Source organism: Chenopodium album, chromosome 24, assembly GCF_948465745.1.
Source record: "Chenopodium album chromosome 24, dcCheAlbu1.1, whole genome shotgun sequence".
NCBI lineage: Eukaryota > Viridiplantae > Streptophyta > Magnoliopsida > Caryophyllales > Amaranthaceae > Chenopodium > Chenopodium album.
In genome coordinates, this window is record NC_137857.1 from 11,712,445 (window position 1) to 11,739,773 (window position 27,329).

Genomic DNA, 27,329 nt, shown 5'->3' on the forward strand with positions numbered 1-27,329 from the left:
TTCCTGTTTACTATTCTACGGTTCTTTCCAGACCCCGACCTATCATTCAATAACGAAATGCTAAAACAGACACTGGGAGTGACATGTATCACATCTTGGTGCTGTTTTTTTTTCCCTCCAAAACTCCCCCTCACTATTTAGCAAAAATCTTATTTGGAAAATTTTTATAATACAACTAATAACATTATTCCAAATCTTATATATTATCTTTATAATAAATATATTCCTTTTGTTTTTTTTTTTTAAAAAATATATTCCTTTTAATTTCGTGTTCTTAATTCGTTCATACACATTTACCTAAAATATTTTATCATTATAATAACGTAATTCTTCCATATCTTATATATCATCATTAATAAAGTTGTGAATTTGATGGTTAAAACCTTAAAGGTAGACATTTCAAAATTTACTGTTTACTAATTTGATGCCTTCAAGCTTAGATGATTTATCATCTTAGAAATTAGAATTGAGCCTTCAAATTAAGATTCTATGGTTCTTCCCAGACCCCGACGTATCATTTATTAACTAAATGCTAAAACTGACATGGGGAGTGACATGTGTCACATCCTGGTGCTGTTTTTTCCCTCCAAAACTCCCCCTCACTATTTAGCAAAAATCTTATTTGGAAAATTTTTATAATACAACTATTGTTATAAAATTATTCCAAATCTTATATATTATCTTTGTAATAAATATATTCTTTTTGGTTTTTTTTTTTTAAATATATTCCTTTTAATTTCGTGTTCTTAATTCGTTCATACACATCTACCTAAAATAATTTATCATTATAATAACGTAATTCTTCCATATCTTATGTATCATCATTATAATAAATGAGTTAATTAGATTTTGACAAAAAAAAAGTAGTAATTATATTGATTTATATAATTGATATTATAGAAATTACTTTAAAATATCACTTCTTATTTTTCCCTTTAATTCATATAGTTGCTAGACTAATGGGGTAAATTTTATAGTATTAACTCATGGTAAAAAAAAAAAAACTCTTTCTCTCTCTAAACAATCAAAACCTAGCCTTCTCCTTCTCTCTAAAATAAACCCCTCTTCCTCTGTTTTCCCCTGCTGCCGGCATCCAAAGCAACGCTGCAAGTGTGAAGGTCTGGTCGAGGGTCTCCCAAAGCTATCTCGAATGCTTCGGTTACGAAGTAAAGTTCGGGTTAGGGTTTCAATTTTGGGGATGATTTTCATTTTTACTAAGCCGCTTTCTTGCCGGTGTTCTCCATCGCAAAGGAGGTTCGTGGGTTTCTTCACCTTGGGGGTCCTCTTTCAAAGCTTTCCCAACCATCGCCGTTGTTAACTTCACCCGGTAAAGGTAAAGGTTAGGGTTAAGGTTTCTTGTTTGAATTTGGATTTAATTATCACATATTTAATTTGGGGCTTTAATTTCAAAGCTAACTTTGTCACCGCCGTGTAAGGTTTCGGGTTAATCGAAGTACACGGTAAAGGTAAAGACTTAGTTAGGGTTTCTTGTTTAAATTTTAGTAATTCTCATTTACAACCTTTCTCCATGTTAAGCTCCTTTGTGTTTAGTTTGTTAATTTTCAGTTTGGTAAAGTTAGTTTCGTGTTTTAGTACGGTTTGTGGTCTCCTTGTGTTTTTGTAACTATGTGGAAAGTTGATAAGTTAGATGTTCTTTGATGCTCTCGTCGTTGTAATGTTTGGGCCTGGTTGGATAATATCGATCATGTGTTATCGATCATGTGCTGTAATATGGTTTTTGGGGAGCTAGAGGGATGTGTTAGCCTCACTCCTTTTACAATGTCTTGGTGATCGGGTTTGGGTAATTGTGGGAACTGGCCTTTTTCTGGTATGTTTAGGTTCTTAAGATTGGTCTTGGCTTGTGTTTGTTTGTTGTTAGCTCTTTTGATCTCTACGGTCAAGAGAGTTTTCAAAGGTTATCCCTTGGTAACCTTTATTTCAGCTTAGTAATGGATTTTCAATTACTTTGAAAAACGTTTATCTTGATCTTAGCCCTGCTCTCCAACATGGGAGCTCCCTTAAGTTTCTTTTGGGGGTTTTTAGTATGGTAATAGTCTTTTTCTTAGAGAAGAGGCCAAAGGTACCCACAGTTAAGGGTACCGAGTCACTTTTCAAAGTGACTCTGAGTGTGTTGTTAAGCCTGGGTTGTCTATTGTTCCTACACCTATTGCCTAATGTTAAGGCTTGTGTTATTGTTAACAACCAAGTGTATTCTATGATCTTCCGTCCATTCTCCAAGATCAACGATATATGGGATACAAAGATGACAATGGTAACCTTGGGTATCTCTCGAAGCATGTTCGAAGGCAAACACTTGGTTTTTCAAGCCGACTGTTTCTTGCAAGGATGATGTTTAGTAGTTTTATTTGTAGTAGTTGTCCCATTGGAGCTAATAAAGCTTCTTTGGGTAGGTTATCGAACTTACTCCATTATTTGTAATTTTTATTTAAGTATATTATGCTGATGTAAAAAAAAAATAAAAAATAAATAGACTAATGGGGTAGTAGATATGACTATAGGATAAATGATATGTTTGACAACTATGTCGTATGTAATTTTAGGGAAATGTAAAATATCAATCAATATTTTGTATAAAAAAAATTAATATCTTAGTAAATACTTTGTACAAAATAATTATTGTCTTTTTGATTGAGATAATAAATTTATTACATCTGACATTCATAAATAAGTTGCATACTGAAAGACATGCCAAACGTAGTTTTACAATATTAACATTAGATTTACCATTATAGTTGTACAATAGTGGGTTGGAGTTTGTTGAGAAAAAATAAACCTTTCTATTCATGTTATTGATTTAAAATCTTATGGAACATTAAGGGCATGTTCTCTTCAACTTAATTTCAGTTCAGTTCAGTTCAGCTCCAATCAGTTCAGTTTAGTTTAGCTTTTAATTTCCTTCTCTCATAAAACATTCATTTCAGCTTTATTCAGTTCAACTCAATTTAGTTCAGCTCCAATCAGTTCAGTTCAGTTCAACTCAATTCAGTAAATCAGAACATGCCCTAATAATTGACTTAATTTTCTACTACTGCCTCTGTTAACGGTTATGTGCAACTTTGAGACTTGACACGGATTCCAAGGCAAAATTTCTTAATGGGTTTAACAAAAAAGTAAGGGTATGTCATGAATAATTAATCAATCAAAATCATAAAAAAAAACCACCAATTAACCTGACCCACCGACGGAACCACCACCTCCACGACCACCCACCAAAACCAAGATCCACGACCACCCACCGAAACTCAGATCCACGACTACCACTCAGATCGACGAACACTACCCACTCACCTCCACGTACAGTCGAACACCCTCCCACCTTCACTAGAAATTAAACCCACGAAACCAACCCACTAGAAACCAAACCCAGAAAACCCCCACCCAAGTCAAACCTAGAAGTCTAGAACTACGAAACCCACCCCAACTCAAACCCAGACCACAACCCACCCCAATTCGAACCCAAAACCACCTAAGAAACCGCCACACCCACCGAAAACCCATCCAACCCACCAACAACAACCTACATCGTGTTCTTGTTCGTCGTCTTCTTCTTTGTTGTACCAGATCTGGAAAGAGGTTGAAGGAGGAGAGAGAAAGGTAATGGAGAAGATGAAGAAGGTGAAAAATTAGGGTATGAATAAGGAGAAATTGGATAATTTTTAGCATATAAGATGAACTAGTTTGTTTGATTTTAATGAGTTATTGGAGGAGAAGAAGCAAACTTGATAAGAATAATTAGATTAATTAGGTTAGATTAGTACTTAATTAATTCTGTTTTTAGAATGTAATTGATATTTTTGTAATTTTGTTAAAAACTTTACAAAAAATGGAAAAATCTGAAAATGTTGCACATAATGTTTAGCGTCCATTATTTTTGGTAAAAGTTGCAGATAACCATTAACAGAAGTAGTATATATTTCTTTAATTTTACCAAACTATAATTTTTTTCCTTCAAAAAATCTATAAACTATTATACAAACAAATTATACTTACATCATTTAATTTTAGACACATTTCAAACTACATCATTTAATATAGGAACATAGAGTGTGACAATCATATGAAAGGTTAATATAGGATTTATATAGAACAATAAGCTTTTCTCCCTTTGACCTAGCTTTTGGGGATTTTTTTTTTAAAGGTAAGGAGAAAGACCCTGACCGGACCTCATCTTTTTAGTCCGATATTTGCAGGTCAAACACTTTGAGAGTGAGAGGAAAGGGTAAGGGATCCCCACCTTCAAAGTGTCTCTACTCTCTCTAATGTAGATTAAACTCCCAAGCTCAAAGTTAGAAGGCGTAGTTTTTGTGGATGACTCCTATTTTTTCACAACAATTTCGTATAGATGTATCTTGAGTGGGTGGTACGAAGACTTCCATCAGAAATAACATGAAGGTCGGCATAGTTGGTCCAACTCCAAATAATCCGGAATTGCTGACAAACCCCTTAAATTAAACAAAACAAAACAAAACCCCTACGTTTTTCCAAATCACACTTGTAACTCAACCCACTACCTTCGTCACCACATAAATTCACACCTTTCTACCACAAACTAACCCCACCTTCCTTCTTTCCTCTTCTTCATTCAAAACAAAAAACCACCCAAAATAAAAATCTTCATTATTTATTCTTTCAAACTTCAAACCCTTCCAAAACCCTCCTTTTCTCCCTTTTCTTCTTCTCTCAACTTCATTTCACAACCAAACAAACATGGCGATTGCTCTATTACGCAGTCAAAGTAGTGCTAATTTCCGCCATTATTACTCTAATCAAATCAAACATCATCATTTTTGCAATAATTCTAAACAAATTGGTTCTCAAATTTGTCATAATCAATTGAAACAGTTGTTGCAACAACAACAGAATGTAAAGTATTATTCCAGATTCTCTAATTTTTTCAGAAAATCAGTGAAGGAAGTTGAGGTTCCGGCGCCGCCATTTTTGTTTAGGCCGTCGGTATCTTCATCAACGTCGTCGACGAAATCTTCGGTTTTATCGAAGTCTGGGTTTGTTGGGTGGTATTTAGGGTTGATTAAGTCTCACCCTGTTCTTACTAAAAGTGTTACTTCTTCTCTTATTTACATTGCTGCTGATTTGACTTCTCAGGTATCATTTTCATTTTCTTTCTTCATCGTTTCTTGTATTTTAGTTTTTTTTAGGTGGTTTTGTGAATTGCGATATACCTAATTTGGGATTTTGCTGGGAAGAAAATGATGTAAATTTGATTGTTATTGTATTGGAAAAATGTCAAATCCTAGAGGAAATTAATGGGATTTTGAATTAAATTAGGGAAGATGTTTTGGGTATTGTTTATACTATATTGAGTAAAGAATCTATGGAAGATATTGACTATTGTTTGTTGAAAAAGGGGATTATTATTGTTTTAGGATATGAGTGGTTTTATGAAGCAGTAGCTTGCTATAGGATTGCTAAATTATATGTTGCGGAAATTGTGAGAATTTGGAGTATTGAGTGTCGTAATGGACAATAATGTAGACAAGATTCAATCCAGGTTTTGGCGAACAACCTCCAAGAATTCACCAACCTCCGAAAATTCACCTAACTAATTTATCTTATGTTTATTTGATGTGAGAAAAGTAGCTCATCTTTGCCTTGTTGTTTAGAATATGCATACTTGCCTACTTGGACACAGAGAGAGGAATATTGAGCTTTATTAATTTGGACGATATCTATGCTCATTAACTTGTAAAACATCTTAGGTTTTTGTCAAACATTAGGGGTCAAACTAATGGTGGTGATTAGTTATCTTATAAAGTCATATACAATTGTTTCGGGGTTAGGATGGGAAAATGTAACCTTATTCATGTTCATGTGTGTACTATTAAGAAAAAATGGTATGAACATGGCTTGTCAAGATGTATTCTGTGCTAATTTCTTTACCGAAGAAAGGTGTGAAGATAGTTGGTGGATTGGGTTGGGTGGATTAAAAGAAATGCAAGTATGGAACCAATGTATAAAAAGGCTCAAGGCGCACCAAGGCGTTTTAGAGTATGCTCATGAACATGAGTAAGGTTAGGAAATGCAAAAACTGTATAGAATGCTATTTTGTTTCATTACTGATTAGGAAATTCCTTATGGCTTACAATTTCTTAGATGATTCTTTGGTTTTATGTAGATTATGAGCTTAGTTTGCAATAACACACCCTGTAAGTGGCATGTCTCGTATTCGGCACTTATTGGACACCAACACACATCTGCCTGATACATCTTGGATATGTCAGGTGGAGTATATCTTTATCTTATTTTTGTGGACACTTATAGGATATATCTGAAATATATTTCACTTGACATCTTTTGCCTTTAAAATCTTCGATTTTTTTTTTTTTTTTTTTTTTTTTTTTTTTTTAATTTTTTTTTGAAGGGAATTCGAATAAAAAGTTGTAAATAAAGAAAAAGGAAGAATACTTTTGTCATGAATAATTTATATACGCCATAAGAAAAGAAAATGTTATGATCATCATGACTTGAACCCCCTTACAAATATGGCCATTACCTTTTGATCTCCTACAATTTAACTATGCTGAATATCTTATATTTCGTGAGCCAATTAGAAAGTAATCTATCTTTGATTTCCTTAATTCTTTCTTATTAAAATGCACTCAATATCATAGCATATATATTAATATGGTGTGACTGGTTTATGACAGACTATTGCATTGCAATCTTCTGAGTCGTATGACTTGATTAGGACTCTACGCATGGCTGGATATGGAGGGGTGATTTTAGGTCCGACATTGCATTATTGGTTCAATTTCATGTCAAGAATTCTTCCAGGAACGGGTTTACTGACAACAGTGAAGAAAATGGCATTGGGGCAGACAGTTTATGGACCAACTATGACTGTTACTTTCTTCTCGATGAATGCTGCTCTGCAAGGTAGGGAATTTTTAAAACCCACTATTGTACAACTTAATTTGCTATCTGTATAACTGTGTGATGCTGTCAAATGTTTTGCACTTTCATGCAAGCAAATGTAGGTGAAGCATTAGGGTTTCATGCAAGCAAATGTAGGTCAAGCAGTAGGGCAGAGTACTAGCTTAATTGCCAATCTTATTACTCAATAGTTGCTTGAAACTTGCAGTTGCGATAGCATGATTAGTGTGGGCTGGAGCTACATGCTTAATTAGGGTATATATTAAGATTAAAACATAGCTCTACTGCCATTTTGCTGCAGCAACTGCTGAAGGAGAAAAGCAAATAATGTCAGTTAGAATAGCAATATTGGTGCATGAAGAGTTAAGACCTTTCTGTTTAGTTTTTGTGTATGCAGTTCGTTGTTTACTTAGTTATAAAATATATTAGGTCTTTGAGTCTTTCAACTGATGCTTCTGCCACATTATCTAGACATGTGAGTGGCTGGAGCATTCTATGAGTAATAATTTTGAAAGTTCATTAAATGACATACTTCATTTGATACCCATGTCAAAGTAATTTATATGGCTTTCTCATCACTGTACCCAAGCATTAAATTCTAATTGTGCAGGCTGCAGCATGATGTCCTCTCTAATTATTAAGTTGTCTACATATGTTTTGCTGTTTTACGTAATTTGTTAGAACACAATCACTACCCTTTTAATTTAGTGTCGTTTGGTTCAGTAAACTAGAAGGGAATGGATTGGGAACTCATACCAAGGTGGTATAGATGGGGAGCCCCATACCATGCCAAATTTGTTTGGTTTAAACTAAAAGATACGAAGTATGTATTTAGTTAGGGTTTGTATCTAAAGAGGAATGGATTTAGAAACTTGGGGGATGAGGTGGGTATTAGATTGTAGGGGGTTGAAATGAAGTTAGATACTAATGATATAAGGTACCATGACAAGAATTGTCTAACCAAGCATTGAAATGGATTCTACTCCATTCCAAATGTCCAGCCAACCCCCTATGAAACTAGTCACAAATCTAAGCTATGTTACTTGGACAAGGGATATTTGCCTTAGTATTGGTTTTGATACAACCCAACACAGATCCGGTCATAAAATACAGGTTGGGTGCGGCTTTTGTACTCGGAAAGGGCATCCTACACTAACCATAAATCAAAGAAAAGAGACTAAGTGGGGAAATATCTGGGTGAAAATTGGTCTTGAAGACTTCCATTAACACGATAAGATTGAAAGTTTTCAGATCTAGAATTTGTGGAAATGTCCCTAGGTCTGGCAATTGAAGATGAAATTTACTGTAAGAAGAAAGATATTGGAGGGGTTGACAGGGAGAGGAACCGATTGTGATGGCTTAAATTTTAGCTGTCTTATTTGTTGCATGCACTCGATTATTTTCTTCTTCTTGTTAAATTTTTTTGAGGGATCACTCTTTGCATTCATTGTCTCTGTTTTTTGGGCTGACTGCTGCTCATTGACTGCTTGGGTTTAAGGTCAGTCACCATTACTTTGGGTTTCCTATTGAGCCCAAACAAAGTCTTTTTTCTGCTTCCGAGTTCTTACTAAGTTACTTTGCAGACACTGAAACACAAATCTATGTATGAATTAGTTTGTTAATGAAATAGATGAATATCAATGTTAAATATAAGTCAGAAACGGTTGTATTCTTGTATACCCAATCCCGTGTCTGAATTTAGGGTAATGTTCCTGTAACCTAATTCTCTAAAGTATTTGTTTCAGACACTGTATCCGATACTCATACTCTTGTCCAAGTAACATTGTGTCTAAGAAAGGACCACAAAGCGATACTAACATGTGAAATAGTTATTGTTGTTTTTTGGTGTTTAGAGAGCCACAAGGGCGGATGGTGAGAATTGATCCCAAGATCTCTTGGAACCGGGAAGGGAGCTCTAACCACTTGAGCTATCCGTCACTCTCTGTGAAATAGTTCTAGGTTGACAACAACAAAAGAAAGAAATGAAGTTTTTGGGAGTTGATAGATTTTTTTTTTTTTTTTTTTTTTTTTTGAAGAATGGGAGTTGATAGCTTGGGTAGCTGCTTGGTTGACCGGAAAAGTAAAATGGAGTGAGTGGGAATTTATCGAAAGCATTTCTACAAAACATGAGAAATAAATTACTAACCCTCCCTAGTAAATCAAAATTCATGGGAATTTCAAGTTCTCATGTTGTCAACCAAATACATTAAAGAAGTTCTTAGTAATTTAGTAAGGGAATAACTTCTTATGAAATGCAACTTCTTATGGGATGTATTTCACGAGTAGTTATTTCTCTTATTAAATTTATAGGAGTTTCCTCAACTTGTTTGGTTGACAACATGAGAATTTGAAATTCTCATTAATTTTGGTCAATATATTATCTACGCAATCTACGTTAATTCCTATGAATTTCCACTTTCTCCATTATTTTTAGTTTACAAAACAAACAATTGGGTGTAATATGAGAAAATTCATATCTCAAACTGTGAGTCTGAGTTCTCTGGGCAGTAGGTTATTATTAGAAAGCTACTTTTTGATTCTCTGTGAAGCCACTGTCGTAGTAGTGGTTATGGAGGGAATATCCATCTATGTGAAGCCTAACAATATTGCTAAATAAAGGCCCTTGGACAAATGTTGTTGGTCATGTTGGAGGGACTGTTGCCTGGGTAGCTGCTGACTGCATATATGGACTGGGGAAAATCTTTTTCAGCTTTAACTCTGTCTAGCTTATCCATTTGGAGTAAAGGTTGGACTGTTGGAGAAGGTTAACTTTTCAAGTCATTTCCTTTCTGCAAATTTAGTTTGCCATTTTTACTACGGAAATTTTACTCTGCTGCGATAAAAAATTGAACTAATAGTGAAGGAGAGGTTTGGATTGTGGATAGGTAGTAAATCGGTTAAAGCACAAATTTCCAATGCTCTATCTTCTTGTTTGGTGCTTTGTTGTGGTCCTTGCAGTATTTTAGTTGTCGTTGGTGATTAATGGGTATGTTCCATAGTAATTAATGCTTGTACCGTTTTGTTTTGGTGAAATTATCTGAGAATTCAATGGGGGTTTTTGTTGTATTACAAATTTCCTCTCAGATTCTTTGACTGTGTTGGAGATGAATATGAACTACTCTCTTCACTATATTAACACTCTTCCTCGCTATTCTTTCAGGTGAAGATGCCATGGAAATTTTTGCAAGATTGAAGCGGGATTTACTTCCAACAATGCTAAATGGTGTCATGTATTGGCCAATATGTGATTTCATCACATTCAGATTTGTTCCTGTCCACTTACAGGTAACAGTCATTTGCTTGTTCGTGATGGATGTTATAGTGTTCTTTAATCAGTGCTTTATCTTTTATTATAAACGGGGGGCTATGGGGCAATAGGGTCAGGTAATTCATTAAGCAAGCTCATGACCACAGTGGCTGGGTTTTTATCTGTTTCTAATATAGTGTTTTTTATGCAGCCGCTAGCGAGCAATTCATTTTCTTATCTGTGGACTATTTATATGACATACATGGCAAGTTTGGAAAAACCAAGTGTGGCTTGATGATGCAATTTTTACTCAGGAGCTAGATGGCTTTCTGGAACAAATTTATCAACTATTCGATAATGGATTACAAGTCTGTCCATTACCTTCATCTCTTATAAGTAACTAAACCAGCTTCCTTGCCTATTCAGTTGACAGCGGTTGGCTGGTTAAATTTTGTAATATTTACTAATATATATCAGACCTTAAGAAAATTTTGATACTTTATTAAGTCTTTGGTATCTTATACTCCTTATAATATGATATTTTGTTGTAATTTCTTTGGGATGTTATGTCCACTTAAATCATGCAGAATGGGGGTCAAAATCAGAGAAGTCTTATTGGCTCACTGTGATGAACTAGGGAATTGTATAAGATGGCATTTTGTAAATAATTTTAATTTTGTTTGGTCCTATATTTTATCTGGTTTCCTTATTATGTCATATGTTCCCATATACAAGTATTTATTTACTTGCAAGAGTTGCAACACTTCTATCTCACAATTGTCAATATATTATTTTGATTATTACACATTTAATGATAACAAATTTATTACACTGAAAAATAATGTTATGATAAATGAAGTGAGATGAATCTAATAAGATTTCATACGAGTATATTTCCTTGACTATTCTATCTTGTTTCAAGATAAATGTCATAGTTTGATTGACATATTTGTTAATACAAAACTTTGACCAATAATATTCAATTTTCAATAAGTATAAATCATACTTATTCTTCCCTCTAGCTCACATATAATTTCAAAGGAGAGCAGTTGAAGACAAGCCACCATTATTAAAGTATATTATGTTGTAACTTGAATTAGACCACACTTAAAGACGAATATGGCAATATCCCATATTTTTTTTTTTTTTGAAAAGCACCTGCGGATTAATATTATAGGAGATCAATTTCCGCCAAAGTGAGAAGACTTTGTGGAAACGGACCCAAACAGACAAATTCGTTACAACCTCTAGAGTCCCATCTTGCAACATTGTGGGCTAGAGTATTACCCGCACGCTTAACATGAGAGATAGAAAAATAGACAAAACTATGAGAAAGGACATTAACATCATCAATAATCAAAGAGAACGGAGTAATTGCAGCAGGCTTCTTCTTAACTCCATTTACTACGCTGGCAGCATCACTCTCAATGACAATCGAGTCGTACCCCAATCTAGCAGTCAATTGGAGGCCAAAACGACAAGCCGCAGCTTCAGCTACATCGCACGCCCAACTAGCAGGCTCTTTACGAACAGCAGCCACCAACAACCTCCCCTGCTTATCACGAAACACCACACCCAAGCCAGTCGTACTCCCAAAGTGAGCATCACAATTTATTTTAACAACCCCCGATTGCGGCTTAGACCATGAACTTGCAGCTGGTTGTAACGGAACACCATGCCCCAAGAACACTTTATACGCATACTCACCATATTCCACCACAGATTTCACAAGGTTTGTGGCGATACTCACAGGACAGATGCTAGCATTGTCAAAAATGATCATATTGCGACACCACCACGCAGCCCAAGCTAGAGACACCATTTCTCTCAACTCATTATTGCTCACATTGGACGCCAACCACACCAGTCTTTCCCTAAAACAGAAGGCAGGAGCTTGAGCAATCAGGGAAGTGAACATACTAGCATTCCAAATGTTGCGGGCTGCATTACATTCAAAGAGGGCATGGATGACAGATTCGTCCCCCCTCCCACATATCGAACATGTCATATTCTCCACCAAGTGACGATAATGTAGCCTCTCACGCACCGCAAGGAATCCCTTACACGCCCTCCACAAGAAATGCGACAATTTAGGAGGCACCTTCAAACCCCAAATTAACTTCCACACATCATTAAGGGGCTGAATTTGCGCATTTGACGGGCCTTGCTTAGCCAACCAGTACCCTGATCGCACAGAGTACACCCCATCTTTACATGGCCACCAAAACATCACATCATTAGTAGAACGATAGGATAAGGGGATGGATAGAATCAACGCTCTGTCTACTGCATTAAAGTTGTCATCAATCATCTCCAAACGCCACACCCTAGCCTCATGATCAATTAAGTCACTAACACGCAACTCCATATTGCTATGACTCAACGGGGTCGGGACGCAAACCGAAGAATTACCGGGTAACCAAGCCAAATCCCAGACAGTGATCTCACTCCCATTCCCGACCCTCCATTTCAACCCATCAAGAAGCAAAGATTTAGCACCCCACAAACTCCTCCATGTATAGCTCGGGTCAAAACCTCTACTCGCCTCCAAAACATCACAATTTTTAAAGTATTTTGCCTTTAAAATCGAATGTAGAAGAGTACCTTTATTATGATGGAGACGCCAACTCTGCTTTGCCAATAGCGCTTGGTTGAAACATCGAAGGTCACGAAAACCCATTCCTCCAAGATTCTTCGGTTTACATATTTCTTCCCATTTTTGCCAATGCATCTTTTTTCTAGTCACCGAAGAACCCCACCAAAAGCGAGCAAGAAGAGTGTGGATTTCATCAATAATACCATCGGGAATCTTCAACATGCTCATCATATATGTCGGAATTGCTTGGGCAATCGCTTTAATCAAAACTTCTTTACCGGGCATTGACAACAATTTTTCCTTCCATCCCTGCAATTTTTCCCACAACCTTTCCTTAAGACCTGCAAAAATAGCTCTCTTTGATCTACCAATTATGGTCGGCAAGCCAAGATATTTATCATGTCTATCCACCTCACAAACCTCCAAAGTCTCCACAATTTCCTTCCGACGATCACTACTAACCTTTTTGCTAAAAGCAACTTCAGTTTTGTTTAAATTAATTTTCTGGCCCGACGCTCTCTCATACATGCTAATAATATTAGCTATCATAGAGCACTCTTGAGTATTAGCTTTAGCAAAAAGAATACTATCATCGGCAAAGAATAAATGTGACACCCGGGGAGCACCTCTACAAATTTTTGCACCATGAATACTACCTTCCCTCGCCGCCTTATTAATCAAACCCGAAAACGCATCAGCACACAACAAAAATAAATATGGGGAAATCGGATCACCTTGACGGAGGCCCCTAGTTGGAGTGACCGCACCTGCAATTTGCCCATTTATTTTAAAAGCAAATTGAACACTCTGTAAGCAACTCATAATTCTCCCAATCCAATCCATCGAAAAACCCATCTTACACATCACCTTCTCCAGAAAAACCCACTCCACCCTATCATAAGCTTTGCTCATATAATGTTGGTTTTTTTTTTATTATTTTTTTTATTTTTTATATATTCATTTATTTTTAATTTAATTAAAAAAAAGGAAAGGTAAACAAGAAGTTAGGATACTCTTCTTTCAAAACTATATGTTGTAGACATATTGATTAATGAAACTAGATATGCATACATTTGACGTTTCATCACTAATTTGGTATAAAGGTTACCAACTTATTACAACTTAAAACCATGGAGACAAATTATCACATAAACGCATGGATAAATTTCATTGTTAAACCACATATGATGGATAACACAAACTTAAACTTGCACAGGCAAATTATCTCGTAAATGCATTTAGCCATTTAGGTATCTAAGTTCATTTAGAATGTATAAGCCCTTCACTTTATTTGAGGAACAAAAAAAAGTTCAAATAAGATAAGTTCATGAAAAATAAGTTTCGATAAGGGTTATTTCACTTGTCCCTTTATATTTGCCTTATTTTTCTTTTTAGCCCGTCCCTTTAAGTTTGCCCCATACTACTTTTGGTTGTAGGAATCAAATCTTTTATCTTACAACCACTATAACCCCACGCGTCACGTTTCTCTCTCATCAGTTATTTTTCAGCCAAAAAATTAAAAAGTAACCTTTCCCATTTGGAGCAAACAAAAGGGGATTGAGGGAGTAGTTAAGTTCAAATTACAGCTATAATACTCTCTCTATCCCTTTTTGCTTTCCCCAATTTTCTATTTTATGCTGTCTCTTACAAATTGCTTCATACTACAAGTACTCCCTCCGTTGTTAAATACTTGCTCCACTTTTCATTTGCGGCCGTTTTTAATACTTGTTCCATTTTCTTATTTAGAAAGCTTTATAATATTTAATTGATTTCTCTCACCTAGTGGTCCCAACATATATTCTCTCTCCTAATTCTCTCCACTACTTTTGCCTTCTATAATTTTTTTTATTTTTCCACCAACCCCACTACCTCCATATTTAATTACTTTCTTCAATTTCTCCTAAAACTCCGCACATGGAGAAATGGAGCAAGTATTTAAAAACGGAGGGAGTATTAATGTACACAACGATCACCACATTACTCACACAAAAATACTTTAGGTACCACCACTTTTCTCTCTCATCAAATTCTGTCAACCAAAACTTAAAGTGAACTATTTCTATGAGGCAAACAATTGGGGATGGAGGGAGTAAATTCTAAAAAAGTTATTTTTTTTATTTTTTATTTTTTATTTTTGAAATACTAAAAAAGCTATAAGTTTATATAAGTTCAAGTAAGTTTTGATAAGTTTATATTTTAAACTTTTAGGATTTCATATATAATTTTTTTTGTTCGAATCAGGTGATGTTGGGTCATATGTGTGAGTGTTGAGAATATAAAGTTCATCATTATGATAAACCAAATTTGTTAATCAAATAACAAAATTTTAATTAGATCAATAACTTTTTAAATAATATAAGCCCACCATCGTTGATAACTTTAAGAAAATGCCGTATTCACCAGACATTTTGTTTAGCATTTTGCGGTAATCAAATTTTATTTATCAAATTAATTAGCTGCGGCTCCGGTGTTAAACCACATAGGACTAGAAGAGTTCTGATTTTGGCTCTATCCATGTCTGAGAATCCATTAGAACCCATCTTCAAAACCTTCCAAAGAATTTCAAATTCTATTCAAACCCAACTTTTCTCCTTCGCTGGCTTAGCTATTCACCCTTCACCTTCCAATGAAAAGCCTCTTCTTTCTCTATCCCCTTCCAATAAGCCAAATTCATCACACCCTACTGATATTTCCGCTAAGGTATTTTCCCCTTTATTTTGTCAGATTATTCTTTCAATTTGAAACTTTGTTTATGCTTTGATTTATATGATTATGTTATACCCTTTTGTATAATTCGATTACCCAATTTTTAAATGCTCTTTTAACTTAGAATTTGTGCGTTATACTTCATTAACTATTGAAATATAGAGAGTAAAGTATCTGGGGTTTCTGTTTGCATTGGAATTCTTGTGATTTTTGGTTATTTCTGTATTGGGTTTTATTTGGAATTAAGGGTTAGAAGAAACTGAATTCTGAAAATCAATTGGAATTTGCTGTTTAATAGTATAGTAAGGGTGCATATATTTCTTTCACTCTCCCTGGATTTTGCGCTACGATGTCGGCTGGAATTTTACAATTCACGCAATGGATTTGAATAGAATTCGAAATTCTTTGGAAGGTTTTGACGATGGGTTTTAATGGATTCTGAATATTTGCAGCCAATTGTCTTTGTGTGTTATAATAAGAGCTGTAGAGTTACCCTTATGTGATGAACTAGTGTTTACTGTTTACTTACTCGGGCAAATAACAGTAAAAGTATAGAGAAAGATTGATTCTTTGAATAATGTAGATAATCTGATTTTTGTAAGTTGCAAGAACTAAAAAGATGGAAGCTTTAAGATTGATTGATAACGGTAGAAGGGTTACAAAAGATAATTTAATAGCTCAAGGCTATCAATCTTCGATAATGAGTTTAGCTCACAAATCTCCAATAATGGCTTTAGGCCATAACTCTCCAAAAGGTTCTCACCAAATTTCTGCCTACCTATTTCCTTCCCTTACCTCTTTATTTATATTTATACTAAGGACTATTAACCCTAATAAACTAATAAAACTAGAATACCTATACTACCCCTCCAAGTTAGTCTATTACACCTTACCTTATTTAGTTTTTGAAAAGAAAACATGATGGTAGTCTAATTATGAATTGCGCTATATATGTGGTACATGAGGAAGGTGTGAATGTGGTGTGCCATCTTGGAAGTTATGAGCTGATTCATTTCGATGTTTGACATTAAGATGCTCTGGAGTCTGGATGAACCCACATGGCCACATTGTTAGTGGCATAAAAAAAGTTCCATGTAGCCGAAGTTCATTAGGTCTGTTGCATTGCCTATCTTTTTGGTTATTGTTTGTGACAGTGAGATTTTAGAAAGGTTTGAATTGCCTATCTTTAGTTCAATGTGAAGAAACTGCATCACCTCACAAACTCCTTTAATGTTATCAACATATATCGTGTATATAAATAAGTTGATAGGGTTGCTTACTTCCTTTGAAATTCTAGGAATTCGTTGATAGGTAGTTAGACAATTTCTCAATATCTTGTTCATTCACTACAAAATATTTTCACTACCTCCCTTCAATTCTTTGAGTTAAAGGCGCCAAAAGGAAAGAAAATCTATGGACCGACCCCATCGTCTCCACCCCGTAGGAACTATGAGATCACCACAAGGATACCTTATCCTCGAGGATGCTCTTTTTTTTTTTTTTTTTTTTTTTTTGGGACATAATTTTTGATACAATCCCTTAATTTTTGATCTTCTCGTAGACCTTCTGAACAGTTTTTTTGGTTGTGAAAACGAAAGGAAATAATGTCTTTGTGTTGTACCAAGTCTGAAACCAAGTGGATTTATCATGTGTCCCATATTCTTGCTCATCAAAGTCTATATCATTTGGGAATGAACATATCATTATGTGCTTTTACAGTAGCTAGGTTTCTGCCTTGAGAGAAGGCAATCCTAGATTTCTTATTTCCTTACATTTTCAAAACAGAGAACCAAATAAATAAAAAGCCATTTTATGGATTTTATCAGCCTCATTCTTTGTGGTTGCTTATCCTTTGAACATCTTTAGGCATATGCTGGCTTAAGACTTGGTGGATTGCATTGGTCATGCTATGCAATGTGCGCTTAATTTTAATGCTGAAGCCTATTGCTTTCCTCTTAGGTTTGGTTTACCTCCTTTAATATAGGGTAAAGCCTCACAGCCAGTGACGAAGGAGGATCTTGGAAGGTCCACCTGGACATTTCTTCACACTCTTGCGGCTCAGGTACTCTTCTTCTTGTCTTGACAAGCATCCTTATGCTGTGCACTTGCACTTTCTCTTCATGATTCACAGGTTCTCTATACTGGTATTACTCTTTCTAAGGATGGTGACACTTTATCTTTATCTTTTCCCTTTCTTTAGCAAATAAATGAATTGTAAGCAACTGCTAATAGGTAATACGCTTGTTTGAATTTATTAATTTCACTGTAGAGTGACATGAATTCCGTTTTTTTTTTCTTCTAGTATCCAGAGCACCCAACTAGGCAACAAAAGAAGGATGTGAAAGAACTGGTAAGTTGCATTGTCTTCCACATGTTCTATTTGGAATTTGTTCGAATGATAATGAATAAATCACTCAACGGAATTTGGAGGAGACTGAATTATTGGTTTTGGGACCCCATCACACCCACATAGTACTTTCATGTCTATATTATGCTGTTCCTTTGACTTCTATATGGCGTTTCTGAGAACAGTAGGTGATCACAAACAAAAAGGCAGTGTAATGTTATATACAGTGCATGGGGGAAAATTATGACTGATTTGATTCCATAATTTCATGTGAGGTTCTTTTGACGAATAAACCACTCCCCTCTCCCACCCCTGAGCAAATAGGAAAATGAGTAATGATATACTCCTATTTTGGCAATTGTTTAGCTGTGTAGTTAAATGATTTTGCGTGCACCAATGTCACCAAATTTGCTACAACTCCAACTCCCCCCCCCTCCCCCCCCCCCAATCTTCCGAACAAATATAATCAGAAAACAATGAGTAATGATATGCTCCTACTTCGGCAATATTTGGCTGTATGATACAATGATTATTCTGCATTAGTGTCCCTTAATTTGCTATACCTCCCCCCCTCCCCCTCACCACCTCCACAAATAATATAATCTTAAATCATTGAGTAATGATATGCTCGGACTTTGGCAATGTTTGGCTATGTAGTAAAATGATTTTTCCACCGAATTTGCTATACGACTACAAATCATTTTGGGACTAAGGCTAAGGCGTTGTTGTTGTTGTTAAGGGGTGGCAATTTGGGTCAATAGGTTGGGTTCAGGTTTGGTCGATTTAGATTTGTGCTATAAAAAATATCGTAAAATATTAGTATTTGTAATATTAATTGGAAATTTGGGTTAGATTGAGGCGGGGTTCTGGATCTTTTTAGTAATTTCAAGTTGAGATCCGATGAGGTTAAGAATTGCCAACTCTAGGTACGATAATTCCATTGTCACTTGTTGAACTAGTACAAAAGTATTCAACTATACAACAATTCAAATTTCCTCAAAAAAAAAAAAAAAAAAAAAAAGACATATCAAATTGTAGTTCATGAGGAAGATTAGTGAATCTGGTAACAATGGTCCTCATTATGTTATTGTTATTAACTCCCTTTGTTCGGGAAATCCCTCTTCAATATAACAAATCTCATAATATGATGTCATTAGATTATAGTAGGTGGTATTTCTTTTACCTCCCAATCTCTCTCTGGTATCCATGAGTCATTCTAGATGGGTATCTTAGGCATAGTAATGAATATTACTACTTTATGTTTTGTGACCATTTATTAACAATTCATAAATAGAATATGTGGCTATTATTTATGCATGATGTATATTTTATTTCTTACCCATTGTAATTTTTGTTCTTCCGTTGATCAATTGGCCTAAGAACATAAAAATCTATGCGGCTTGCAGATGTCAATTTTATCACGAATGTATCCATGCAAGGAATGTGCGGATCACTTTAAAGAAGTTTTAAGGTACACATTCATTTCCTATTTAGGCCCCATAAAGTGATAGTGGTGCATGTTTTCGCTAATTTGTAGTGGGTTGGTTCAGTTGTATTTGAATCATCAACATGGAATCCTTAAAGCCTGGTTTAAGAAACTGCTCATTTGTAGGTCAATTTACACGCTTAAAACATATGTCCAACCTCATCTAGGCTCGAGCTAGTGGAATCATAATGATTTTTTTATAAAACAGGCTTAGGAGTCTTCAAAATTATATAGAAAGCTCAGTTGTGTAAATCGTAAATGATGATGTACCATATGGAACATGCATATTATCATGTATGTTGGAAAATAATCTTTCTATGGATTCGCTAGACTTGTATGTATCTTCTTCTAACCATTTTGAGAAAATGTGTGTTTTCCGCGTTTTGTCAATTTTTTTTGGTGGAAAATTGAAAAAAAAGAACAATATCTTGCGCTAATAGCTGCTCCAATACCTTGAGAGCTGTAAAGAATACTCTATTATGTATGGCTGATAAGGGAGGATTTGGTGTATGATGATAATACCAGAAGAACAAGGGAAATAGAGAAGATGAAGGAAGAGGATAGAATAAGATCATAGAGAAAAGTAGAGGAAGAGAGTTAGAGAGAGAAGTTGTTCAATTCATTTCTTAATTCCCATTACAATTCACTTGTGCTTAAATAAGCATTAGCAAGTGTAATTACAACTATACAATCAAGACAGAAAAAGATTCCTTTTAATACCCAAAATAACAAGTAGAAAAACAGAATTGAAAATACAACTTAGCAAAATTGCTTAAAAATAGAGGTAATCAACATTGGCCCGGCCCGATCCGAAAATAGGGCGGATTTGGGCAAGCATAAAAAGGCATTTTTAGTTAAAAAGCCCGAAACCGGCCCGAAAACCCAAAAAGCCCGTTTTGACCCGACAATCCCGCTACTTTTTACGTGTTTGGGCAAGATAAATTGTGTTAAGGCCCGGCCCGGCCCGACTCAATATTTGATCACCTCTAATTAAAAACCTCATATATTGTTTTGATTGAAAACCTCATGTATCAATAGCGTTTGTATCTTTGTTCCCTAAGCAGATTGCTTAAGTTTTATTGCATGGTTAATTAAGAAATTAACGTGTATTATTTTTAAATTGATGCTAGTAATGTATCTTGGTGTTGGGGCTTTCCAATGTTAGGAATTGTTTGGTAATGTATGTGCATCAAGTCATCAATGGAGATGTTTAAGAATATTGTGCGTAGCCTTATGCATTGGGTACTGAGGTCTAAAGCTTAATAATTACATGGTGATGAAACAAAGTGAAAACTAATATGGGGTAGTACTGTAGTATTGCAATTTAAACTGCCGAAGTTTTTTTTCACTAGAAGGGTTGAAGGCTAGCTGTTGCAAGGATATTGACCTATAGGCTATAGTTCATCGTTCATAATTTCATAGTAATATGGTATACTTCGTATGTCTTTTGAATTGAAAATTCTTTATGGGACCTTAATTAATTCTTTATGGGACATTTAACAAGGAACTTCAGCATGATTTTCAGCTATATGTCACGTGTCACGTGCTGACTAATTCCCCTAGTCTCTTGCACGCGCGCCCACTAACTTCCTTCTTCCTTCCTAAGGCTGATAGTCAAGGCTTAACCCCGAGTATTGCTTCTAGCAAATAAGGCAACCAAAGCTTAAGTAAGTGAGAAAGTAAGTAAGCACAAGAGAGAGTAAGTTAAGAGAATTTTGATTGCTTGAGAATGAGAGTGTTTACTAATGCTTGGATGGATTGCAAATGAGGGGAAAGGTCCCTATTTATAGGCCTCCCAAGTGCCTAGAGAATTCTACTCTAGAACATTCTAACCTCCTCAAATGAAGGGTCTTTAAACAAGGTTAATGTAGAGAGTTCTACATCATTCTACTCTACTCCTCTCTATGTACAACATTCCGGAGTATTCTATAATACTCTAGAGCTACAAGAATGTACAAGAGCATCCTAGAAAGTTCTAGAAGCTTCTGGACGCATCCTGACACTCCTAGCACATTCTGGAATGTTCCGGACTTCTCCTCGAAAATCCGGCTGCACCATTGTCTTCCTTAGGCCCAAAAACGGTGGACCCCCAAGTTTGGGCTCATTTGGGTTTCATTTGGTCCCCCAAATGACCCATTACTGTGTTACTCTCAATGCGGTGTTCACTACTATTTCAGCAAGGGTGCTAAATAAAGCTCTATAAAAGGTGAATGTGCTTAGTAGCACCCATGGGCATCTCCCTTGGCCCAAATTGTTGCCTATTGCCCATACGACCGCATTGACGCTACCAAGGGTGTGGGACATGAGTCGTGACATATAGCTGCCGTTATATCCACCAACTTGTGTTGAATTACAACTGTGTTTTAAGGTTGTCTACTTGCTTAAGACATTATGTGGTTACAGAATATCGTTCACTACCATTTATGGAAACATTTTTATTTATTTATCTGTTGTCAATTACTTCATATGTGGTAAAAATCTGTTTACAATTTGCATCTTCTGCTAGCAAACTAAGTATAATAATTTGCATCTCTCTGTCCTCTCTTTTCAATAGAATAATTTAATTTTTTACGAAACAGAGCAAATCCTGTACAAGCTGGATCTCAAGCTGAGTTCTCTCAATGGCTATGTCATGTTCATAATGTTGTTAACAGAAGGTAAGAAGCGTGTTAGTGTAATTTTGGCCAATTATTTTTTGGGAGGCTGGTATATGAGTAGTTCTAATTCTAATAAAGGGACTGAGCATAAAGTACTACACAAAAAGATATTAAAACAAAAACTAAAAATGAAAGCAAAGAAGCTGACATAGCATCTGATGGATGCTGTAAAAGGATTACATGTTCTGATACTATTAGGGTGATTGATAATCTGATCTTAAATATGACACGTACAAAAAACCAATTTCTTAATTGCTGAATCTAACACATCGATTGAAATTCTTATTACTGACTAGCTGTAAGCCTATGACTAAGTAATCTGTCTTATGTGAAACAACTATTCAAGATCAGTTTAGTATTAAAATTTAAAAGTCGAAGTCTAATATTAGAATTTTGTGATTGTAATCTTAATCCCTTTGGAATAGAAGTAATATTACTTTGCAGAAGTGCTTTTAACTCTATTCTTTTCATCTTATTTTTGTTCACCAGCCTAAGTAAGCCCATATTCCCCTGCGAGCGAGTTGATGCCAGATGGGGCAAGCTGGACTGCGAGCAACGTCTGTGTGATTTACAGGGAACTACAACCTTTGGGGATGACATATGAGACTATTCAATCTTCTTTTGTTAATATCAGATTATCTTTGTATGACTGATGCTTATAATTATTTGGATTTCTGAGGTTACAAGAGATAGAACTAGTTCTGCCCTACACAGTACACAACGACTTGGTCCCTCTGAGTTGCATAAATGAGGCAACTTATTGGGATTAATTAATTATTCCAATTAAAATTTTGCAAACAAGTGCCTATAACTTATTCACTTTTAGAAACAACTACTACTACTAAAGTTTTTTTACATGATATCCTTGAGGTATTAACTTTACTACATTGTATTTCTTCAAACTTGGAATTCCACGTGGTACCTGTACCCTAAGGTCCATATAAGAACCACGTGACACCCTTACTTATCAAGACGTTAATGATTCCGTTGAGTTTCGTGTAAAGCCATTGCCGGGGCTAAAATTGCAAAAAAAATTTGGGGCCCTGTTCAACTTTTTAAAATGGGGCAAAATTATTTTGGAAGATGAAATATTTTTGGGCTAATTGAATAATTGAAGATACTAATAAAAAGTAAATTAAAAATGTTGAAAACAAGATGTTAAAATAGTTAAGTGTGAAATTAATTTTGCAAATATAGAGTGTTTTTGGGAAATAGATTGATAGATTGAAAGTTTTTTTGGAGAAAAATATTGGAGAAGAGGAAAGGTTTGGGCGGAGGATTCTAGAGAAAGTGACTTAGTTCATTGAATTTGACTGACACTCACAACCTTTTCCCAAAAAAATAAAAAAAATGCTAGCCCCAAGGCTTGAAACTGGGTCTCGTACACAATGCATAAGTGTTCTAACTATAATCTTGTGATATTATGTACAACTTAATTACATATATCTAAATTTCGGGGCCCCACAAATTTGGGGGCCCTGTTCCGTCGACTACCCTGCTCCGGCCAGAACCGCCCCTGTGTAAAGCTACCCTAATCGGCTAACCCCACAACCATCTCTAATACCCAAAATCGCCACAACCACCAGTCCAACACACCTGAACCACTAGTATCACCTCTTTAAACCACCACTCACAACCACTACCTAAACTGTCATAACTGACAGGCTAAAGTCGTATCACCTAATCAAAAGTAATTCCTAAAACCACTAACTAAAATAGATAGGGAAGTAGGGTCGAATCCACAGGGAAACAAGTCTTTTTATTCCTAATTAATTAATTATAATCTAAATTATTAAGTAACCAAATTGTTGTTATTTAAAGGAATTATACTACGAAGAATAAAAGTAGGGAGAAATAAAAGTAGGAGGAAAACAATGAATAAAAGACCTAGGGCATAGGTTCACCAATAAATAATATTCCAGGGTAAAACATAATAATCAATTATCAATGTATCAATTAATCAGATCATAAAGGGCTTTCGCTACGTATTACAATCACAGAGTTAATTTACCGGTATTAAATCTCATCTCTCGAATCTCGACCTAACCATTTATAAATTAGTCCGCCTATTGAAACTAAGCCTAAATATTAATTCTTATCTCTCGAATCTCGAATCAATATTGCTAAACTCATACAATTAAACCAGCGCTAATCTAGTTGCAGAGTATTAAATCAATCAATAGGAAACCAATTAAGCATTAACAATCAATAATCATAAAATTACCCCTTCATATTATTTATTAGATCCCCATAAACCCTAGAAAAAGAACTACTCAGACATGATTAAAACTAAACAAAACATAATAATTAAACAAGACATGAAGAAATTGAATGAATAAAATATTGAGATTAATTAAGAGAGAAACCATACCAAGACGACAGAATTACAATGGCGTTTAAGGAACAAGAGAGAAAATAAATCTAGAGAGAGAAATTCTTAGTAGATAGAGAAGGAACTAAAATCTAGAGTAAGAGAAGTGAATAAGAGGTCCCTAATCTTGCCTAATAAAATTGCATTAATACTAAGCAAGCACTAATCGTTAAACAAATTGAACGGAAAATAATAAACTCCTAGGAACACTCGCGCCCGGTCGGGCAGTGGCTCGCCCGACCGGGCCCGCCTTTTTTTCCTCAAGTGTCTTCTCGCGCCCGGCCGGGCGCGTGCTCTGGGCGCAGACACTCTTCAAAGGTTGCTTCGCCCCGCCTGGCCGGGCGCGCCTTCGAGCGCCCCTATTGTGGTTTGGGCGAGGCTTTTGGGCCTCGAGTCTCATCCTTTAGGCCTCCGAACTGAGCCCTTAGTCACCGATTGATACCTCCGATCGGTCTTGGGCTATCGAACGTGGTCGCGGTCTTCCAATACTTGTAGATGCTCCTCGAAAACCCGGGAAAATGCTCCAAGTACGCAAATTCCTACAAAACTCAAGCAAAACTACCAAAGCACTGGAAAACACAAATTAGTAATAAAAGTGGCTCGAAGGAGCCAAAAACACTACTAATTACGACCAAGGGACGGGGATAAATATATATATAAACTGAACACATCAAACTCCCCCAAGCCAAACCTTTGCTTGTCCCTAATCAAAGAGCTCCTCAATGAACAATAAAACATGCCTCACCCCAATATAAAAATCAAGAACAAACGATTCAAGGCAAATCAAGTGAACATACTTCAAAATCAACCAATCCTATCCATCTAATCACCCTTCCTCCCCAACAATTGTCAAGTAGAGCAAACCACAAGAGCATATAGAATTCAAGACTAGTGCTCACACACTCAACTCTCATTTATGTGGCGAGTAAAAGATGTACTGGATCGCTCTCCATCCCAACCCCTTTAATGTGAACAATGCCCTCCCAAACTCACAACACTCGTGTGTTTAAAAAGACATACACTCAACCTAATAGTCGACTCGGAATATGTCAAGTCATAACTTGCATTGATAAGCAACACTTTCACATTTACACAACTCTATGCACAAGGTCAAAAGGTCTTTTAACCTTGTAATGTAAGGCTAGGGTGAAAGGGTAGGATAAATTTGGGAATATATGAGAGAAAAACCTTGCTAAAAGGGAGTCATATCCTAATAAACCCATGATCAAATACAATGATCATAAACATCTCCAACAAAACTAACTCCAACACAAATCCATCAAAATTACTCCAATCATAAAAATCAAACCCAATACTTACAAAATTCACTCATAAAAATATGATAATATAAACTAGAGTGAATAAACAAACTCTAAACTCAAACTCAAATATTTGCAATGAAACTCAATTTTTTTCTTTCTTTTCTTTTGATAAACCTTCACTTAGATAATTTGAACATCAAACTTTTTTTCTTTTTGCTCTTTTTTTCATTTTTTTTTTCTTTTTTTTTTCTAGAAGTTCACTTTTTTTTTTTTTTTTCTCACTTTTTTTCTTTGAACTTCTCCTTTTTTTTTTCTTTTTTCATCACACTTTTATTTTCAAATATATACACTATAAAACTCATCAAAACAAAAATATGATCAAGAACAAATAACTTCTCAAACCCACCCAAACTGTGCAAATAATGTGCACACTACAAACTCCCTCACCTCACTCACTAATAGCTCCCCCAAGCCAAGCTTGGGACTAGTAACCAATGGGGCAAACATGGCTTGTAATGTGGCTAAAAACAATAAAAGGGCACAAGCAACAACATGGGTAGCAAGAAGGGAACAAATGTATCTAAATAAATCTGAAGGCTACCTAAAAGAACAAATGCCTTCGTCCTCCACATGTGCATAATAGTGAGTTATGAAACACTACTCATCGTTGCGAATCAATACTCAAATTCATTGACATACCAGGAACTAATCACACATTCCTAACCAAATCAACTAGTCAGACACTATATTCACATGTAGTTGGGCAAAATTGACACAAGTTTAGGAATCCAAGTAATTAAACTTCAAATCATGATCAACAAATCCACAATGCTCAAAATCAAATACCAAGAATCAAAACATTTTTTTAAGTATGGGGCACAGGGAAGCATGATTTACAGTTCATTGGTTCGTATTTTTTTTTTATTTTTTTGATTTTTCAATTTTTTTTTGTATTTTTCATAAAGGGAAAGCAATAAAACTAATCTAGAAAGCAATAAATCTAAACTAACAAAACACACCAAAAAAAAAACAAAAATAAAGAGAAAGGAATAAGAAAATAAATACCAAATCCAAAAATCTCCCCCAAGCCAAGATCAGACAATGTCCTCATTGGCTCAAGGCTAGCCCAGCTGGCTACTCATCCTCATCCTGGTCCATCCGTGTGGACTGGCCTGCTCCACCACTGGAACCTGCACCATCTGCACCAAATTAAAAGAGCTACCACCAAAATAGTTAGCATGATAACTCCCCCCGCCGGTCCCCCAAAAGGTATGTCCTGGCCGTACCCATGGAACGAAGAATAGTCTGTGTAAATACCATGGGTAGTGGGATCCCTATCGTATCCCTGAGGTGGAGGCTGGAACCAGTCTGGGTAAACAGCATCGTCGGGAATGTTGCCCCGACGAGCATAATCATCATAAATGGGGTAGAGTCCCCTACCCTGGTTCCTCTCTAGGTAGCCTAGCCTATGGTCGACAGAACCAAGCATCTGTCTCATCTCGGTCTGGTTTTGTTCTATACGACCTATGGCCTGACCTATACTCTGCAAGTCCCAAACTGGGTCAGAGTCACCGTGAGGGACGGAATAGGACTGTCGGGGTGGTGAAGGTGGCTGTGGGATAGGCTCAACTACTGGATGTGGCTGGGCCTGGGCCTGCTGTGGATTCTGACCCATAGCATGGGCAACTAACAGGGCATAAGTGTAAGACTCTTGCTCTGGGGGAAAGGCGGTCAGGTCGGGGTTG

The 27,329-nt window shown here is 35.8% G+C and overlaps 2 protein-coding genes across 2 annotated transcripts; both read left to right on the forward strand.

Moving 5' to 3' along the window:
* The first annotated feature begins 4,211 nt into the window (after positions 1–4,211).
* Positions 4,212–10,857, forward strand: LOC145611317 (protein sym-1-like). The gene is made up of 4 exons (XM_081666640.1): positions 4,212–5,124; positions 6,687–6,915; positions 10,073–10,197; positions 10,371–10,857. Exons 1-4 carry the CDS (start codon positions 4,729–4,731, stop codon positions 10,452–10,454), a joined length of 834 nt encoding a protein of 277 aa, XP_081522766.1. The 5' UTR covers positions 4,212–4,728; the 3' UTR covers positions 10,455–10,857.
* A 4,336-nt stretch (positions 10,858–15,193) lies between these two features.
* On the forward strand, positions 15,194–22,811 carry LOC145611965 (FAD-linked sulfhydryl oxidase ERV1-like). Its single transcript, XM_081667346.1, has 6 exons — positions 15,194–15,455; positions 17,446–17,523; positions 17,764–17,811; positions 19,215–19,279; positions 21,874–21,951; positions 22,441–22,811. The coding sequence occupies exons 1-6, from the start codon at positions 15,270–15,272 to the stop codon at positions 22,553–22,555; spliced, it is 570 nt and encodes a 189-aa protein (XP_081523472.1). The 5' UTR covers positions 15,194–15,269; the 3' UTR covers positions 22,556–22,811.
* The last annotated feature ends 4,518 nt before the right edge of the window (positions 22,812–27,329 follow it).